A 20964-nucleotide genomic window follows, 5' to 3' on the forward strand; every position below is an offset into this window, starting at 1 on the left:
GCAGAGTTCATTAAGCTGAGGAAAGATGTAGTTTGCCAAAAAGTCTCTCTCTTCTTGAAAATCATTCAGAGTTGAGCAGATGTAAGGCTGAATGGGTTGCTGGAACTTTAAAACAAACTGGGCATACCTGTCTACATTTGCCTTCTGGCTTATTTCACTTTGCTCAGGGGATGACATCATGCTTAAAATATAACCATTTTCATTCTGGCATAGCTGCTGACCTACACAGCATCTAAGACTTCCTCCTAATTATGTTAGCTACAAACACTTCGAAAACATTCCCCAAAACGGTTTCTTTCTTATTGACATGTGAAGGTGAGAGGTGCCAACCAACGGACAGATCAGAGTTGAAAATCTAGTTTAAGACTGAAAAACAAACAAAAAAAAATTCATTTTTGGATTAAAGGAAGTTCACATTTCCCCTCTTCTCCCCCAAAGCTTTTGCTGAAGAGCTGAGAACCACGAGGTGAGCAAGCACTAGACACAAGGCTCTCCCCTTTCCCCAGCCCACCGTTCCACCTTCCCAGTATTCTTTCCACCCACTGCTACTTCTGCCCCCTATAAATTTGGAAATCATGCAAGGGGACTTCCTGAGAGTGTGAAAAAGGAAGACAAATCCAGAGAAGGATCCTCATGTATCTAGAAGCAGAATTAGCCAAGACCCATGACCAAGACCAGAAGCAAGAATGAATAGGTATGAAGTTGAGGTCAGGATAATAAGAAGATATCAAAGTGTCACAAGGCCCAAGACCAGTAACGGACCTGGCATCTGAGAGACACAAGGAAGTTGGGATCTAAGACCTTCAAAGAACTCTGTGATTTTTTTTTTTTATCTTAAGTTGAGCAGACTCATACAAATTCCATCCACCTACATGAGCTGGGAATTCAATTCCACTGAGCTAATGATGAAACACACACCCTCCAATACTGATGTAGATATGCTTGCACCTTGCTCAGAAGCAAAAAAAATTAAATGAAAATGACCCCTTTTATGAGCTGTTTCTTAATGCAACTCATTTCCTTACCAAGCATTGCTTTTTTGGTTACATTTTTGGCCTCCACCTAAGGAGAAACATCATGTTACCGTGTATAGGGCAATTTTTCATCACAAATACCTGACAAGTATAATGCAGTACCTTTTTAAAAAGTGGTAACCCTTTGGCTTTTAAGTGTCACAGTAGTTTAATAATAGATCATATTGCCACCCTACTTTACAAAGAAACAAAAGTTCAAACAGGATAAGCAACATGTCCAAAATCACTTGGCTCGTGAGTGGAGAGCCAGGATCTAAACACAGGTTAGCCTGACTCCATTATAGTGTCTCTACATTATAGAGATAATGAAATTCCTTAAATCAATGGGTGGAAATACCAATCTAATAAATGATATTGTAATAAACAGGTGGTAATTTGAAAAAAAATTAGTTTAATCTGTGCTCACACACTACTGCACCAAAAAAAAAAAATCTAAAAAAAAAAAAAAAAAAAAAAAAAGACAGAATAGGTATCATGGATGCTTTGTTAACAGACTTCTCTCCTGCCATGTAGGAGGCTAGAATTAGATTATCAGCCCTTGCAAATATCTACCTTCTCCTAGTCCCATGCAATCAGAGGTCATTTCTATTTTGGTCTCTACCATGTTCTCAACACCTAGTATAATGACTGGCTAAGAGTGGGTGATAAGTAAATATTTGTTGAATGAAAAAATTTAATGTAATTTTTAAATGAAAAGAAAATATAATTAAATATTTATCAAACCTGGAGAGGACTTCCAAAACTTATAAGCTGTAGAAGAAATCACAAAACATGGACAGATATGGTTACATTTTGAAAAGACTTAAAAGGCAACCAATGAACTGTAAAAAATATTTGCCACAAATAAATCTATATTTATTCTAAAAAAATACTGGCATTCTAGTAGACATATAAGCAAAAGATACAAACAGATAAAAAGAAAAACAAGAATACATAAAAAATCTCATGCAAACTTTCTAGAATTCAAAAAAAATTTTAAAGCAATGGTAGAGATTTTTAAGTGTAAGTATGTAACATTGGTGAAAATTTATCTCATATATAGCTATGGAACTGTAAACTGGTAATTTAGGAAAGCTATTGGAAGGTATATTTAGAAAATAATTGACAATATACTTCAAAATATATTTAGGTGTTTACAGTTTTTGACTCAGTGATTCTACTTTCTGGGAATCGCTCCAAGGAACTAATCAAAATAGTGAAAAACTGTAGCCATTACGATGTCACTACATTGTTTATGATAGAAAAAAAATGATACAAGAAAGCAAGCAAACTAAGTAGTCTTTGCTTTGCTAAGGGAATAACTAAGAGGATAAAAGTACAACCACAGATGGCAGGTTGTACATCTGTTAAAAAGACAATTATGGACATCTGTTTGTAGCCATGATAGAGTAATAGGGACTAGATTTACCTATCCTCGTCAGAAAATTAGAAAACTGGACAAAATATATTAAATAGCTTTTTTCAGATTTAGACATCAGACAGGATGGGAGTGTGAATCCTGAGAGAAGTGAGCTAGAGAAGTTTATCAGAAAAAGAAGACTTCAGAACAAAGAGTATTACTAGGAATAGAGAGTGACGTTACATAATGATAAAGCAGTCAGTCCACCAAGAAGCATAGCAATCCTCAGAGTGTATGCACCTAACAACAGAACTCCAAAATACACAAAGCAAAAACTGGCAGAAATGAAAGGAGAAACAGACAAACCCTTAATATAGAGATTTCAGCATTCCCATTCACATATTATGTATTTTGTGCTACAACTGCAGACTTGAGCAGTTGAGGCTGTGAGCAGGCTTTGAGTACAAAGCCTGAAATAATTTCTATCTGGCCCTTTAAATGATGTTCACTGACCACCATTCTGGGCCACAAACCAAAACTCAACAAACCTGAAAGAACTGAAACCATATAAAGTATGCTCTCTAACCACAATGGTTAAATTAAATTAGAAACTAATAGAAAGATACCGGAAAATTTCACAAATTTTGGGAATTAAACATTACATTTCTAAATTTCTAAACTTGTGGGTGGAAGAGAAAGTAAAAAGAAAAATCAGAACAGTGATAGAAAGCAGATCACCACTTGCCTGCTGGAGGGTAGGGAAGGAAATAACTTGGAAGGGTCACAAAGGAACTCTATTATTTTTTTTAAGATTTTATTTATTTATTTGAGAGAGAGAGAAAACAGCACAAGTAGGGGGTAGGGGTAGAGGGAGAAGCAGACTCCCCACTGAGTAGGAGCCTGATATGAGGCTTGATCTGGGGCTCAATGTGGGGCTTGATCCCAGGACCCCAAAATCATGACCTGAGCCAAAAGCTGACGCTTAACTGACTGAGCCACTCAGATGTCCCAGGAATTTTAATTATAGTGGTGGTTAGGTACAGGCATTCATCAAAATTTATCAACTGAACATTTAAAATGGGTGTATTTAAATCTTATGTAAATTATACTGAGATAAAGTTATTTCTTAAAAAGTCTGAGAACTAGCAAGAGGAAAATATTTATAAGGGTTAGGTAAAAAGAAAAAAAAAACTATAGGTCATAATAATAACAGAGTCAACAAAATAAAGCTAAGTATGGGAAACAGCACAGTATAGAGGTGAAAGGGCCACGCTTAGAAGACCAATTCCCTGGATTCAAGTTCTTACAGTAAGTTTCTTAATTTCACCATGTTTCAGTTTCCTCATCTGCAAAATAGGGATAACAGTATCTATATCATAAAATAGTTGAGAAGATCAAACACATTATTAGATGCAAAATATTAAGAACAGTACCTATAACAAATATTCAATGAATGTTAACTATCATTACTAGAAATAATGCACATGAGAAAAAAACAGGAAAGAAAAATGATATGGTACCTGTGTTAGAATGGCTAATTATGGCAGAATTGGGCATATCTATTTCTCTAATCAAAATGACTATAAATGGTAGCTTTATTATTTTATAATTAATTTTTTTAATTAAAAAATAATCTCCACGGGCACCTGGCTGGCTGTTTACAGAGTATACAACTCTTGGTCTCAGGGTTGTGGGTTCAAGCCCCACGCTGGGTGTAGAGATTGCTTAAAAATAAAATCTTAGGGGTGCCTGCATGGTTCAGTCTGTTAAACATATGCCTTCGGCTCAAGTCTTGATCTCAGGGTCTGGGGATAGAGCCCCGTGTCAGACTCCCTGTTCCTTGGCCCCTCCCTCCCCTGCTCATGCTCGCACACGCGCTCTCTCAAATAAATAAAAATCTTTTTTTAAAAAGTCTTTTAAAAAGATAAAATAAAATAAAAAATAATAATCTCCACACCTTGCTCCACAACTGCTAATAATGAGCCTTCCCAGGTTTTGCAGAAATAGGGGATTGAGGCAGGGGAGGGGAGAGCAGAAGGAACCTAAATGGAAGGAGTTCTTTTTGAGTGGATGGAAAATATAGAAAAGGCATGACTTCAAATTTTTAAAACAATTTAAGACAAAAAAATTTTAATTAGAAACTTCATTATTACCATAAGTGCAAAACCCTTATCATATGCAACAAATAGATAGTAGCCATAGGGGCGCCTGGGTGGCAGAGCGGTTAAGCGTCTGCCTTCAGCTCAGGGCGTGATCCTGGCATTATGGGATCGGGCCCCACATCAGGCTCCTTCGCTATGAGCCTGCTTTTTCCTCTCCCACTCCCCCTGCTTGTATTCCCTCTCTCGCTGGCTGTCTCTATCTCTGTCAAATAAACAAATAAAATCTTTAAAAAAAAAAAAGATAGTAGCCATAAAAATAAACGCACTAATAAGCAAACCGTGTGAAAAAATTCTAGATATACTTCTTTTACTGAATAGATTAACATGTACGTATTAGAGAGACATGTAAGACAAACTTGTACCAAACTAACTTTCTCTCGGCCTAATCAAAAAGACTGAAGTAGAATTGAAAGGTCCAGCATCTGCACCAGGGAATCAAAGTTATTTAATATCTGCCCCTGGCCCATCTGATAGCGGTAAGGGGCATCAGAGTGAGTACACTCCTGGAGGTTGAACATGGGTGTTGGAGTCATAACTCTGACACTAGTTCCTGCACCTGTACATCTGGAAATGACGACCACACCCATAGGACAGGGTTAAATGAGACTTTGCATAATAAACACCTAATTGTGCTAAAAATTTGTTTTAACACTGCTAAAATGTACTTCTCATAAAGAAATATCCTTCCCAACAGATTTCTTAAGCAAATTATCACTGCTTAATTTATTTATGATCTACAAGGTCCACATTAAGCCCTCAATGTTTGCTATTCCTATTGTTGTAAACGTTAGTATTACCTTTACTGCAAATGTTTGCCTTCGTATTTTGTGATAAAGCAGCCTCAACAGCATTACTCCATGTATCACTGTACTTTGTAACTAAAAGTTATGAGAATATCTATTAACTGGTCAAAAATTCCTCTGAACTTTTAAAGAAATTTCTCTCAATATTTTAAGGCTTAGAAATTTCTATATTCAAATGCCATACCCCCTGCTCCCCGCCCACAATGACCGCAGGTTCTAACTTTGGTAATTTTACCCCTGACAGCCCCAGATTCTTTTACGTTTCTTAAAATGTCAATGGTGGGACTGTAAATTGGTACAACTATTTTTTAATTGACCTATTTTTCTAAGGCAGACTCCAGGGAGATATTTGTTTTTAATTAATAGAAAATAAAATAGAAACTATAAGACTACAGATGAATTTAATTTAAAACAGGTTTAAGAGCACCTGGGTGGCTCAGTCGGTTAAATGTCCAACTATGATCTTGGCTCAGGTCTTAATCTCACCATCATGAGTCCAAGCCCTGTACTGGGCTCCACGTTGAGTGGAGAGCCTACTTAAAAAGGGCAGGGGGGGGGTCGTCCTGGGTGGCTCAGTCAGTTAAGCAACTACCTTCAGCTCAGGTCATGATCCCAGGGTCCTGGGATGGAGGCCCGCATAGGGCTCCCTGCTCAGTGGAGAGCCTGCATGTCCCTCTCCCTCTGCTGCTTCCCCTGCTTGTGCATTCTCACGTGCTGTCTCGCTCTCTCTGTCAAATAAATAAAATCTTTAAAAAAAAAAAAAGTTTAAACTTTCTAATTGCATAAGAAAGTTACAGCACCCAGAGATTTTATTAGCAAAGTCAGGTAACCATTTTATAAATCCAAAGTCAATTCTCAAGCAAGATAATTTAGTGTGAGTTGGGACAGGGTATAGGGAAAAGATCACAAATATTACAAAATCACAGCTAAAACTAGTCAAAAATAAGATATAATGTAAACTACCATTACATTAAATATTTAGAAACACATTCATTGTTCTATAGCCAAAATAATACAAGTTCTACAGTTGGAAACAGTAAACATTACATAACGAAAAACCACTCAAAAGTTACCATAAGAAAATAATTATGGCTGTTTAATGTCTTAGCTAAAATCTTTTTTTTTTTTTACCCCGAAACCTTCAAATAGGACCAAGGAGTTCGGTGCCGGCTTTGTGGAGACACATCCCCTCCTACAATCTACTATGCCGGACAACGTGAGGCAGACAACCGTTCCGCCAGAACAGCTAGAGAAGCTAGGTACTTGACAGCTTGTTTAAAGGCATCAGGATTTGAGGAGACAAGATTCCAGAAAGAAAGGAAGCTTTGAGAAGTGAGCCCTACATTCTCTGTTGCTTTTCCCCTCAAAGTACTTGCTGATTTTTATGCCATATGGAGCCTATATTCTTGGAAGAAAGCGCAATACTGATAAGCAGCTGCCTTATTGTACCAGCGCTAGAAAGACAAAAATTGGATTCCAGGGCCCAGCAGGCAGGAGGCCTGGTAAACACCCTAGGCTTTCTGCTGTATTTTCTGGATGCTCAATCTGCAAAGGTTTCCTGCATCCCTCGTGTGTCCTCACAGGTGCTCTCATTTTCTTCTGAGCTGGATTTTTTTTTTTTAAGTAAGCTCCATGCCGAGTGTGGAGCTCAATGTGAGGCTTAAACTCATAACCCTGAGATCAAGACCTGAGCTGAAATCAAGAAGTCGGCCACTTAACCAACTGAGCCACCTAAATGAAGTCTTTTAAATTTCCACTTCTGTGTGCTTTTGGCAAGTTTAGAGCAAGTCTATTGGTGTTTATATATTTATCTTACAGTCAATAATTTACCAGATTTTCATACTCATTATAATGTTTTCTCCCTAACTAGAGTCTTTTGGGTTTCCAGGATACACAGTTATTTCACCAATAAGGAGGAATTCCAAAATAAAATTAATGTCAATTACTTCATATTCTTATCTTAGACCCTCCAAAACAGTGTGGGACCATACTGACAAAAACAGGCATGTCTGTCTGGTTCCTGATTCCTAGTGAAACAGGTTTTAGTGTTTTGCTGTTCAGAATGATAGTTGCTTTCAGTTTTTTTTTTAATCAAGGTATAATTTACATATAACAAAATCCACTCTTCTTTAAGTGTTGAGTTTTACCGCCATGTGATTTTACCACCACCAAAATCAAAAGCAAAAGCACTTCCATCACTCCAAAAAGTCCCTTCCGCAGTCTTCTGCACTCATTCTCTTACATCTTTGCTTCACTTCAGATAAGATATAGCACTTAGGCAACTCCGTCATTACTGTCTGCTCAAGCTCTGCACAGAGACCATATCTATAATCCTCACCCCTGTACAGCCAGCACCTTGCGTAACACCTGGCACATACCAAATCAACACTTGCTGAATAAATAAATGAATGAATGAATAAACCAATCAACCAACCAACAAATCCGCCTTGGTGCTCACCCCCATTCCTGAAGCTCCCTAATTCCAACTGCTTTCCTGCCTTAGTCTCCCTGGTCTGCACTCCCCCTGCCTCCTCACTGCTGGACTACGCCTGTCCACCAGGTGAGCTATCTATTGCCCATAATGGCACCCCTTTGCCAGTATGGTTTTCTCTTCCAAGAAGAGACTTACCAACAACAACAAAAGGTAGTTGTTTCCAGTAGTGTCCATGGACATACAGTGTCAAAGGGAAAAACTAGAATTAGAGAGCAAGGGAATCAGATCCAAAGGTAGGGAGTTTAGTAACAGCCTGGAGTGTAAGTTCCAGAGGAACTAGACCAAGATGGGAAGTGAGAATAAATAATGGGTAAAAGGTCAGAAGAGCTGGGCACCCCAGGTGAGAAAAAGCAAGGCTGGGGTCTAATAAGCTGCCCTTTCCCTGCACAGGGCGCAAAGACAGGGATCCTGTCTTAAAGGGGCAGAGCCAAGCCTTCATAAATTCCCACCACCATCTGATGAAACGTCTACTCACAAGCAACGGATCTATTTTGGAGGACATGTCTCATTCTCAGTTCCCTCCAGGTGTAACAAGAACTTAAGCCACCGCTGACTCCTTAAGATGGAATTGCAATTTCAGAACTGGTTGCTTACTTGTTCAGAGCTAGAGAGAGGCGAAGAAGTTGAGTTGTGAAACGCAGAAAAGTGAAAGAACTCATCTTTTCTAAAAGCAAAAAATAAATAGGAGTTAAAATATACAAAAATGCAATTATTTGAGATTGCTGAATGTAATTCTCACCCTAGTACACTTAAAAAAAAAAAAGGTACAAGCACAAAAGCTTTAAAAAAAAAAAAGCTTTGTAAGGTATCCTTTGCTTACTAGTAACAAATGTTGGTAATTTGAGCAGATGTAAATAAGTCACCACCACAATGTGTAAACACCAACCACAGAATTAAGATTGGCAAACCTAAATAGGGGAAGTTGCGAAAAGATTACGATAGCCTGTCACTGAAAAGCTTGTTTTCAGGAATTCGAATGAACATCTGAAAATAAATTCAAAGTTCCATTTTCCTGGAGGAAGCAACAAGGTAGGGAGTGTTGTTGGACACATGGTCGGAGTTGGGGAGGGGAGAGAAGTATGTAAAGACTAGGTTAAATAGACACAGAAAATATTTCCAGGGGCGCAAGCTTAGGGTGAGGGACTTCCCTCGCCGGAAAGACACCTGGTCCTTTGTGTCTCTAAATGCTGAGTAGGTATTTCTATGAAGTTACAAAGCTGCGCATCCTCCCATTCGCAGCCCCAAAGGTTTTGCTTTCAAATATCTGCAGGTGTATCCTCTTGCACCGGGTAAACGAGGTTTTGGGGGGTTTTGGGGTTTTTTTTTCCTTTTCTGTGCTAGAGCGAACTTTACCAACACGTTCTCCACCTAACAATAGGGATTCTAAGGCAGCCGGCGGTCACAGCCTCTGAACTTGAGTTGAGGGCATCAAAGTTGCTCTCAATTTCCCTCACGGGAAAAAAAAAAAAGAAAGAGGCCCCACTATCCTCTCCTGCAAACCAGACCAGGGAGGCCGCAGGTTCCGGCCACTGAACACTGAGAGGCAGCGGGGGCTGCGGCAGCCCCCCAAATGACGCACGAGAAGCCAGATTCCTGTTTACCAGCCGGAGGCGGAGCCCAGGCTCATAGAGGCCGACCCCCCCGAACACAAGGCGGCCGCGGCCAAGGTGTCGGAGCTTTCCAGGCCTGTTTCTAAAGGCTGTGTACCCTGGAGAGTCCTGGCCTGGAATAAATAAAGACCTTTACTACAATCAGAAGACGTAAATTCTAAAACACGCAGCGCGTAATTCCCACAAAGATACGTTGGGAAATGCGGCCCGGCTAAACTACGCAGCTGGTTCACAAGCCAAAGACTACGATTCCCAGCATTCAATACAGAGTACCCCCTGGTACGTTGCATGCCGGGAACTGTAGTTCCTCACCACCTCCATCTAAAAAGTACTCCGGGGATTTTCAACCTCTCACGTGTTTCTCTTCTCGGGGATGCACTACCAAAGAGAAAGCTGACTGCGAAAAGGCGCGCGGGAATCATTCCCAACGTGACCCCACGCGTAGACGGGGAAAACGAAGAACCGTTGCCATGACTACCGTTTCCCCTGGTCACGGAATAAACGCGCTCAAGGATCCGGAAGTGGTTCTTCTACGACCTCTCCAAAACGAGGGATGTGTTCAGTGCTGACGTTCATTGGGCCGTTTCCCCGAGAGGCCAAAGCTACCCAGGCAAAGGGGCGGTTCCGTGTGAGAGGGGCCCGCGGAGCCATTTGATTGGAGAAGAGAGGCTACGGCCGACCAATCGGAGGGAGCCACGCTTCGGGCATCGGGCACCGCACCTGGACAGCTCCGATTGGTACACTGCGGTCCCCCCTACGAGTCCCCATTGGGTAGAGGGGGTGCGTGGTGCGGCACCATTGGTGGGTTCGTGTTTCCCGTCCCCCGCCCTCGAGAGGCTGGGGTGAAAAGCGACCCGACCTGTTTGGGGGGTAGTGGGCGGACCGCGCGGCTTGTGGTGTGAGCGTCTGAGCCCCGTGGTGGGGGGTGGAGGCGGCTCCTGCGATCAAAAGGAACTTGAGACTCACCGGCCGCGCGCCATGAGGGCCCTGTGGGTGCTGGGCCTCTGCTGCGTCCTGCTGACCTTCGGTGAGTGATCCCAGAAGACCGGGCACCCCCGGACGCCCCCCCCTCCTCAAGCGCGGCCTCTTCTCGAAGGTTCTGGGGGCGTTGAGCCTGGGAGGGGGATTACGGGGCCTCAGTTGAGCCGAGGGGAATCCATCCCCTTTCCTCGAAAGAGGCTCAGGGGAGTTCGCGCACTATAGTGTTTCCGTGGAAAAGAAAAACGAGAACCGAGAACATTTAAATCCCTTGCAGATCTCCTAGTATTCGCGCCTAGAGGTCTCGACCAACTTGGGGTGGGGCGCCTCTCGGGCTCTGGGTCCCCCGGGAGCCTGCGGGTGCCCATTCCGGAGGACTTTCGTCAGACGCAGAATCCTTTGGCCCTCTGAGCTTGGGGACCCCCGCATCCAGTCTGCGAGTCAGAACGCGGGTTTCCTTTCTTAGGTGCTGGACTGCGGAGTGTGGGGCCCTGAGTCAGAAGAAAGGCAGTGTCAGCGTGTTAGCTTCACTTTTGCTCGAGCTTCTTAACATCTCAAAATCTCTTTACTTCTCTTCCCTCGCTCAGTTGGGCCCGATTTCAGTTCCTCTCGCCAGTGGTTGCACAAATTCTATTTGTATTTTGACCTGCGATATTGAAGGTCTAAGTTTCGGCACGGTCAGTTGAGAGGCCTTGCCTCGGCCTGCACGCAACATGTGTGACTGTAGAGGGGACCTGGTATCAAATCTGCTAAACTTTATTTATAAAGCATCCGAGGGCCGCTCTTCAAACGTGGTGGCAGCCTCCGTGTTTCAGAATCTACTGGAGGACTCAGTAACTGAACTTAAATAAGAAATCTACCAAGTTGGATTTACACTGGGTCTTTAAACTAATGGATCCATTCTTCCAATCCCACCTCCCATATTTACCACCTGAATTTTCCAACCCCTTACTCTTGCCCGGTTTGGTTGTATCTTCTAAGAAGTACTCGAAGCAACGATGGTTTAAGAGTTTTTTGGTGTCAAATCTTTCAGGGTCAGTCCGAGCTGATGATGAAGTTGACGTGGATGGTACAGTGGAAGAGGATCTGGGGAAAAGTAGAGAAGGCTCAAGGACGGACGATGAAGTAGTACAGAGGTTTGTGTTCTTTTGACTCTACACAGCTTAGCCCTTCCGAACAGTAGAATGTCGTGGCCTGTTATCTTTTCTTCAAAGGTCCAGATGACATGTAACACCCCAATTTTAAATATCTAAGAAATGGTCGAAGAAAGTGTTAGGGCTATCATGTTCTTCCCCAAGTATATCCAAACTTGCCCCTAGGAATGACTGGTCAGAATGGGTTGAATTTCTTTTGAAAACTATTTGGATAACTAGATTGCAGAATATAAGCTCTGTGACTTTCCTAAGACCTGTTGGTTTTATTTGTGTAAGTGTGTAAACTTAGTAAATTTTGTTTTAAGTAATCTCTGCCCCCAGTGTGGGGCTTGAACTCCTGACCCCTCACATCGAGTCACATGTTCTACTGACGGAACCACCCAAGCGCCCCTAAACTTCGTAATTTTAAAAAAGATTTCCCTCAGTTGAGCAATGTTTTCAAATTTGGCCCCTTGGGACTTAAATTGACAATTTTGTAGACCGTTAGAGGCCAAAGCTTCCCAGGCAAAGAGGCAGTACCACGTTCGAGGGAACATATAAATAAGTATGACCTTGCTTTTTATTTTTAGTAGAGGAAGGTCAGGTTTATTTTTCTGACAGTTTTAAGAACTGAGTGTTACAACTCAGTGCTAATGTGGTAAAATTTTACTGTGGCAAAATAATAGAAATAGTGGATTAGTAATATTTTATAATTGGTTTCCATTTTACCCTTTTAACGCTTAAGACAATCTCGTGAGACCACTGTGCTTTCACCACAGATCCTGTGTTTTTGGAGGGAACTAAGTAAGCAATGCAGTAGTTGATGAACTTTTTTTTTTTTTTCCTTAGAGAGGAAGAAGCTATTCAGTTGGATGGATTAAATGCATCCCAAATAAGAGAACTTAGAGAGAAATCAGAAAAATTTGCCTTCCAAGCTGAAGTTAATAGAATGATGAAACTTATCATTAATTCTTTGTATAAAAATAAAGAGGTAAGCAACATGTGGTTTGGGCAATACTATTTTCTCTCTGTGCCATAGCATACTTGTTTACCTTCATAATAAACTTACTATTTATGTAGTAATTTCAAGTAAGTAGTTATTAGCACAGTTTATATACCCAGTATGTATAAAAATTGCTTCTGGATACCTGTGGGGGTGGTGGATAGACATTTTCCTTTTGTCCTTTCCGTTCCAGATATGTTTATAGTCTGCCAAATAGTGTTGAGGACAGTCACAGAAACTAAGCCCTTTGTGTTACATACATAAAGATCACTAGTATGAGACTGGAGTGTTACTGCTCTTACCAGTTCAGGTATCCCTTGCAGTTGCTGAAGTCCTATGTGTAAAGAGCTGTACCTCCCTTTACCAAGAGAGTAAAGTCACTCCTGTACCATAAGTTTTATTTTTTAAACAAGTGCTTTTTCAGAGTACAGAAGAGAACTAAAATGAGTTTGACATTAAATTTGCTGTTTTATATATCTTGAGGCTAATCAAAGTGTATGTTCAATCTGGCTTCCATTTAGATTTTCTTGAGAGAACTGATTTCAAATGCTTCTGATGCTTTAGATAAGATAAGGTTAATATCACTGACTGATGAAAATGCTCTTGCTGGAAATGAGGAACTAACTGTCAAAATTAAGGTAAGCTTAAAAGCGTTTTCTTTTTCTTCTAAAACAAAAAGAATCCTTAAGAGAGGGAGTCTCTATCAGTCAAGATAGGCCAGGTTATGCTGCAGTAACAAATAACCCCTAAGCCTAGAGTCTTAAATTGGGGTTTAGCAAAATACAGCCTGTGGGCCAAATCCAACCTACTTTTTTTTTTATAAATAAAGTTTTATTGAAACACAGCCATGTCTGTTCATGTGTTAGCTATGACTGCCTTTGTCCTACATGGTGGGTTTGAGTAGTTGTGACAGAGACCATATGGCCCACACACCTAAAATATTTACTCTCTGGCCCTGTTTCAGAAAAAGTTTGCTAACCCCAGGATTAAATTATCAACCACAGGCCACTGTGGCCTTTGCTTCGCATCATCCTCACTCCAGGACACAGGCTGATTGAGTAGCCACCATGTGGAGTGTAGTTTGTTGCCATGGTACAGAGAGCTTGGAGGATCTCCCATCCTTTAAAGCCTCTGGCCTGAAAGCTACATTCCTGACTCCCACTTGCATCTTATTGGCTAGAACCAGTCACATGGCCTTAATAACCAAACATGAAGGAAGCATATTCCTGCTATGTTTCCAGAAGACAGCTGAGAATATTTATTGAAGAATATTGATCACCACAGATTCCAAATATAGAAGTCATACAAGTTGCGAACCTTTTTATTTTCTATGAAAGGAGTAGGCACAACCTAAAATTTTATTTTTCTTAAATTTTTTCTTCAAAAATAACTTGTTTTGTTTAGGTCTATCCCTGCCCTTTGATGTTTGGACCAGTCTGTCTTCTTTACATTGATACTTTCTCAAATACACTGAACTTAAGATTTTTCTCTATAAAGAAGGGTGCTTGCCTGTAAGGTGCACATTTTCTGAAAAGGCCATGAAATGCTATATGGAGGAAAATGAACCCAGTTTAGTTTTCTGTATTGGAATTGAGGTGGCCCAGAGCTGGTAGTTTCTGAATATATAGCTCAGGATTTACTTGTCATACTGTGAGTATTCAGCAAATAAAACTATCCTGTTCTTGTCTTGCTTTCAGTGTGACAAGGAGAAGAATCTGCTACATGTCACAGACACTGGTGTAGGAATGACCCGGGAAGAGTTGGTTAAAAACCTTGGTACCATAGCCAAATCTGGAACAAGCGAGTTTTTAAACAAAATGACTGAGGCGCAAGAAGATGGCCAGTCAACTTCTGAATTGATTGGTCAGTTTGGTGTTGGCTTCTATTCTGCCTTCCTTGTAGCAGATAAGGTTATTGTCACGTCAAAACACAACAACGATACCCAGCACATCTGGGAATCTGACTCCAATGAATTTTCTGTAATTGCTGACCCAAGAGGAAACACTCTAGGACGGGGAACAACAATTACGTGAGTATTACTGATTCCTGATAAGACGTAACCGTCCTAGCGAGGATCTTGACTCTGAGCAAACCACGTATTCTGGGCTTTCATTCCTTGCCTATAAAATTGACCTGTTCTCATCACTTGAGGAAATATTTTGAGGACCTCCTAAGGGCCAGACACAAAGAGTTATAATGGCCTCTATACATAGAGGGCAAAAAGTCGGAAGGTTTGGCTCTTCTAGGGGAGAAAGCAAATTGGAGGCCTCACGGAAGTGGGTTGATTCAAGATTTCCAGGGAAGCAAGAGCTGGGAAAGAAGTGTCAGATCTGTGGAGGATTGTAGCTACAAAGGCATGGAGGCACAGCATGTTCACAGGATTCAAGAAATTTGTCTCGGTTGGCAAATCATGTTAGAATTTTTGATTAGCTTTTTTAAGGTTTTCTGAAAATGAGTGTTGGAGGGTGGCAGGACTCTCAGGGTGACCATTGCAAATACTCAAGGTAGTAGCTGGTGCTGGCTGGGGACAGGTTGGAGAGAACAGGACAAATAAAGAACTTGAAGAAAGTTAATGAAAGTTCTTCAGAAGAAGATGTCTTCTTTGAGGATGGTTGGAAATTGTTGAATTCAAACTGGAATTTGGTTTAAGCCAGTGAACGTTATTTGTATAGATGAGGCACATTGCCTGCCCGGGGTCTCGTGGTGTTGATAGCGCCATGAAGTAGACAACAGCTTTTTGCCTTTTTGTTCCCCCAACAAATAGAACAAGATACTAACATTTGCTTAATACTTAGGGAATAAGTAAATCCTGAGCTATATGAAGCTACCAGCTTCAGGCCACAACAAAGAAATCCCATTTCAGAGGTCGTTTGGCTTGCTCCTTGCCATGTGAAAATGTGCCTACAGCCTCAACTCTTTTTCTTCATTCAGTTTTAAGTTTTCTGAACAAAAGAATTTTTAAGTATTCAGAATATAAGAAAGCATATATTTATCATTTTGACCAGTGTTCTTCACCCCAGAAGGTTAATAGTTCTGTCTTCATTTTCATAAATGTTCCTTTAACAAAGACTAATTAGATGAGTGCATTTTAGTACTTTTACTAACATTTCCCAATTTATCTATCTCTGCCTTCATTATTGACAGTCCTATCTCCTGCTCTCAATAGGAAGCATCACTAATAGTTAACCCCAGTGCCCTCTCTGTTAGGTGTTAAAGGAACATAGGTAAGTCTCCTCTCTTAACTACAGTGAGATAGAAAACAGCGTCCCAAGAGGGCTGATGTCTCAGGGTGCTGAGAGACAGGTGAGCTTGTCTAGATGGGAGCTGCATGGAAGCAAACATTTATTTGCTTGACTGTTTCATTCCTGCAGCCTAACACTTGACTGACAGATGTTATTGGAGTGAATGAATAAGGGTAATCAGGACAGCTTTGTGCAGTTAGCATGAACAGCTGATAAGTGAGTGTGAAACCTCACAAGTGCTCTTCCTGAGCAAAATGGCCATTTTTCTTTAAGTCCTTCTACCCCAGCATTTATTCCGCAGATAATCGTTTAATTGCCTATCACCTGCCAGGGCTAGGACTCCAGTGGAGAGTAAGACCAATGCGGTCGCTGCTTCCATGTGGCTCGTTGTGGTAAAGAAGAAAAACATGAAATAATTTCAGAGTGGCAAATGCCAGAAAGGAAGCTAGAGGACGCTTCCCTTATCAGAAGGACTTTCTGAAATCGTGGTAAGTTAGGTTCAGCTATTCTAGGCACAGTATGTTGGAATGGCCAAAGGAAAAAGGAAAGAGAAGGCAAGAAAGTGATGAGGTCAAGGTCGCACCTTATATATATGATTTCATCTAATATTTGACCAATAAAATAGAAGCCATCAAACAATTTAGTTCCTACCTTCTCCTGTTCCCACCCCTAAATTAGGCCCTACTGTACTCTTATGAGAGATCTTGTGAGAATTCGATGAGATCATGAAATTAGTATCCAGTAAATGCTAACTAGTACATTGGCTTCTGTCCTTCCTACCATGAGGGAGGTATTCTGCATTTTTCCCTAAAGCTGGTCGCTACTTCTGATCTGCTGCCTGCCTCCTCCTACCTCCTCAGAGGCTAAGCATAAATTAATTCCAACCCCATCTTTTAAAGTCAGTCTTTCCCACACACTCCCTCTTTCCCATCAAAATGTAAACATGTTCAAGTCTCAGTGGGGAAGGAGGAGAGACAGGTGATGCTGCACCCCCCCCCTACAGTCAGGCGTTTATGACTTTATCCACCACTTTCCATTGGAGTAAGTCACCAATAATTCTTGTTGCTAAATCCAATGGATCCTGGGTTTTTTAATTGACATTGCTCCAAGCAATAGATTTCCTTTTTTCTTTAGTTTTCCTCTTGTGTTTCCTACATAATTTGCTATTTATGTAACACCATCCGCTTAGTACCTAGTTTCCATGACCCTGCATATCTTTTTATTTCCTTTGCCTGTTGCTTAAATTTTGACAGTATCTCTCTTTCAAAGGTAACTTTCAGCCCTTCCTCATTATTTTTGTGGTCCTTGTGCAGTCTTCCTACCGTGATGGATTCAGCTTCCAGTTCTTGCTCAGAGTTCTCAAATCTCTATTCTTAGTCTGGATCAGGAGTCAGCTGACTTTTTCCTAAGTGGCCAGCTAGTAAATATTTCAAGCGTTTGGACAGTGGGATCTGTCATATGTCACAACTCTGATGTTCTCGCTTGAAAGTGACCATAGACAGACAACACACAATGAGGTTGTGTCCCAATAAAATTTCTTAACAGGTGCCAGCCATAGTTTGCCAATCCTTGGTCTAGATCTCCCTACTGGGCTCTGCACTCATATATCCAATGGCCTTTTAAATACCTCTAAGATGTAACCAGCTTGAACTTGGATCCACAACTGAACTTTCCTCCAACCCCACATCACCAAGATACATGCTCTGAAACCAGAGACTTGTCCACTTCATTAGGCTGTGTCGTCATGTACTGTCTACCTCTTGGTAATGCTACTAGACTAAGCTTTTCGAGCAGGAAGGGACCCATGATAACAGCATTGGCTCTGCTTATTTATTGGGAGCACAAACCTCAAGACGTGGGCTCCCCACTGTGTTTGAGGGTATGTTATGATGTGTTGTTTTTCATGAATGGAGGAGGGGTTTGCAGAAGGATAATAAGGAAGAAGAAGAAACAATGCTGCAATTTTCAATATTAGAATTAGCTAAGCCACTGCTGTCCAGTAGAACTCTGGAAATATTCTTCCTCTCCACTGTGCAGTGGGGCAGCTACTAGCCACATTTGTCTATTGAATACCTAGAATATGGCAGTGCAACTAACGAACTAACGTTAAATTTTATTTACATAAGTAAAACGTGGGGCGCCTGGGTGGCTCAGTCAGTTGAGCATCTGCTTTTGGCTCAGGTCACGATCTCCAGGTCCTGGGATCAGCCCTGCGTCAGGCTTCCCACTGCTCTCTCTCCCCGCCCACTACTGCTCCTTCTCTCTCTCTCAAATAAATAAATAAAATGTGACTGACAACTACTGTTTTGGACAGTGGAGATACGAACAATAAGATTAATTTTCTAGCTTTTTTAAGGAACATATTTTTATTAAGCGTTTGATCTCTGTAGAAGAGACTTCTTTTTTTTTAAGGTTTTATTTTTAAGTAATCTCTACACCCAACATGGGACTCGAACTCAAACCCCGAGATCAAGAGTCACACACACCTCCAGCTGAGCCAGCCAGGTGCCCCTGGGTTTGCCATCTATATCATCATTTGATTTCTGGAGTAACTTTCAGAGTGCGTGTCATTCCATTTTTCTCCAGAATGTTTCAGTGCCTTCTTACCTTGAGCTAACTCAACATTTCAGTTCTTCAAATAAAAAAACTAAACACACACACACACAAAAAAACTAAACAAAAAACCCAACATATTCAGAAAGTTAGAACATTTGCACTGTTTACTTGGAACTAAGGATATTTTCCATTCGAGGGACACAAGGAGGATTCTTCCCTCTACTGTACTCATGTTTGGTATATTTAGCTTACAACCTGTCACTGGTGGTAAGAGTTTTTAACATGAAAAATGGGCCATCCTGGATTACGCCTAACTGCTGGCCGTTAGCTTTGTCTGGAAGGTATTTAGGTGAATTTATAATAAAATCTTTTAAAGCAAGGATGTCTTTCTATAAATGTCTTATTTTCCTTTCAGACTTGTTTTGAAAGAAGAAGCATCTGATTACCTTGAATTGGACACAATTAAAAATCTCGTCAAGAAATATTCACAGTTTATAAACTTCCCTATTTATGTGTGGAGCAGCAAGGTAAATCTATGTTGATAAACTTTGTATGTGTTATGTGGGTACATATTTAAATATTCAACACTTGAAAAACAGGTTCAGTGGTTCTTTCAGTGCAGGATACTCAGGGTTTTCTTATTGAAGGACCTCTTTTTTGAGCTGTAATTGCGTTTCATATTCTCTAAATGAAATCAGAATTACTAAATAAAAGAATTTAATTGTAATTCTACTTCAATAGACTGAAACTGTTGAGGAGCCCATGGAGGAAGAAGAAGCAGCAAAAGAAGAAAAAGAAGATTCTGATGATGAAGCTGCAGTGGAAGAAGAAGAAGAGGAAAAAAAACCAAAAACCAAGAAAGTAAGTCTGGTTCGTCCCCACACTAAAATATGTTTAGGGCATGTTTAAGAAAACACAGAACCCCCAGTGTGCACAGACTGGTCAGAGTTAAGTTTCCATTCTTCGAGGTCTTTTTTTCTCCAGATCTTAAGGCCATAGGCCTAACTAAATTTATTTGCTAGTATGTATGTTTTCTGCCTGTGAGAAGTTTTAAGTAGCAAACACAGGTCATTTTTGTGCATTTCTCTGAGTTCTATGTATTGCCCAGGACTGGCGGCTTATCGTGTTCTAAATTTTAAGATCTTAAAAATCTTTATACATCTTTTGTCATCTAGATATGAACCATAATATTAGCTCTCTGGCCTGTTCAGGTAGCAGAGCAGATGGAAGTAATGGTGGTAGGTTTGAGGAATATTTATTGTAAGACGTTAGATTGCTGTAAGTCATGAAGTAGGAATAATTAATGTTATGTCCTTCTAACCGCAAAACAAGTATTTTCAAGAAATAACATCTTAGCTAGTTAATAATGGAAAAAAACCTTTAATTGGCATTCTATCAGTTATAATGGTAACCGGTTGCCTTCTTTTTGCATTACAGATTAGCCTTAAATGTTGAGAGAAATATTTTTAGATTTTTGATCCCATTGGCAGGAGCCTTAGTAGATTAGAAGTGTCTTTTGGTGCTTCCCCACATTCATTTGAACTGTCTTGAAGTTATCATTCCCACTAGTGTTCTGTTGGCGAATGCTGTGGCTGACTAATCATGTACTGTAACTTCAGGTTGAAAAAACTGTCTGGGATTGGGAACTGATGAATGACATCAAACCAATATGGCAGAGACCATCAAAAGAAGTAGATGATGATGAATACAAAGCTTTCTACAAATCATTTTCAAAGGTAAGTATTATTTTAGAATAATGTGATGAACATTACTAAATCAAGAATGTTTTTAGATTGTTTTGTTAACTATTTCAACACAGTTGGTTTCCTTTTTAATCTTATATATTACGTATGCATTTTAAGAATTTACTCTGAGAAGTAGTCTATAGGCTTCACCAGATTGTCAAGGGGTCTGTGTTACAAAAAAGATTAACAACTACCTGCATAGGTAGGTGGATGATTTCCATAAAACATAGTATCTTGTATTGAATGGCTTTTAAGATTATTGGCTTTTTTCCATTCAAGAATGAATGCCTTTAATTTTTAAAATTTTTTTGATAGCTGACATACAATGTTACATTAGTTTCAGAGGTACAACACTGATACAGTGTCTCTGTACTCTCCTGTGCTCCCCACAAGTGTAGCTACCATCTGTCAACAGACAACGCTATTACGGTATCACTGACGATTCCCTGTGCTGTACCGTTTATTCCTGTGACTTACTGATTCCATAACTGGAAGCTTGTATCTCCTACTCCCCTTCACCTGTTTTGTCCATCCCCTACCCTCCTCTCTGGCAACCCTCTGTATTTATAGGTCTGATACAGCTTTAGGTTTGTTGACTCATTTGGCTTTTAACATAACCTTTAAGGAGCCTATGTACAACCACAAACATTTATTGTGAGGTCGTATGCTTAGGAATAATTATTAAATCTTTGTTTCCTTACCTATTTCCTTTTACTGATCCCTTTTAACTGTAGAATCCAAAACTAGCATTGATTAAGATTGTTTCAACTAAATATTTCCCCATACAGCATTTTGTACAAAATAAAATATTTAGCATGGCTAGATAAAACTTGATTTTCTATGGTTATGTTTGTTCTTTAATCTT

The 20964-nt window shown here is 40.4% G+C and overlaps 1 protein-coding gene across 1 annotated transcript in view; it reads left to right on the plus strand.

The window, feature by feature from the left end:
- Nucleotides 1–10281: 10281 nt before the first annotated feature.
- HSP90B1 (heat shock protein 90 beta family member 1) overlaps nt 10282–20964 on the plus strand; it is a 16396-nt gene continuing 5713 nt past the window's right edge. Inside the window, exons 1-8 of the mRNA XM_034643679.1 lie at nt 10282–10469; nt 11454–11556; nt 12403–12544; nt 13078–13194; nt 14254–14585; nt 18770–18881; nt 19096–19215; nt 19974–20108. Coding sequence (XP_034499570.1) covers nt 10421–10469; nt 11454–11556; nt 12403–12544; nt 13078–13194; nt 14254–14585; nt 18770–18881; nt 19096–19215; nt 19974–20108 — 1110 coding nt within the window. The 5' untranslated portion in view covers nt 10282–10420. The remainder of the gene's footprint in view (nt 10470–11453; nt 11557–12402; nt 12545–13077; nt 13195–14253; nt 14586–18769; nt 18882–19095; nt 19216–19973; nt 20109–20964) is intronic.

This window comes from Ailuropoda melanoleuca, chromosome 15, assembly GCF_002007445.2.
Source record: "Ailuropoda melanoleuca isolate Jingjing chromosome 15, ASM200744v2, whole genome shotgun sequence".
Taxonomy (NCBI): domain Eukaryota; kingdom Metazoa; phylum Chordata; class Mammalia; order Carnivora; family Ursidae; genus Ailuropoda; species Ailuropoda melanoleuca.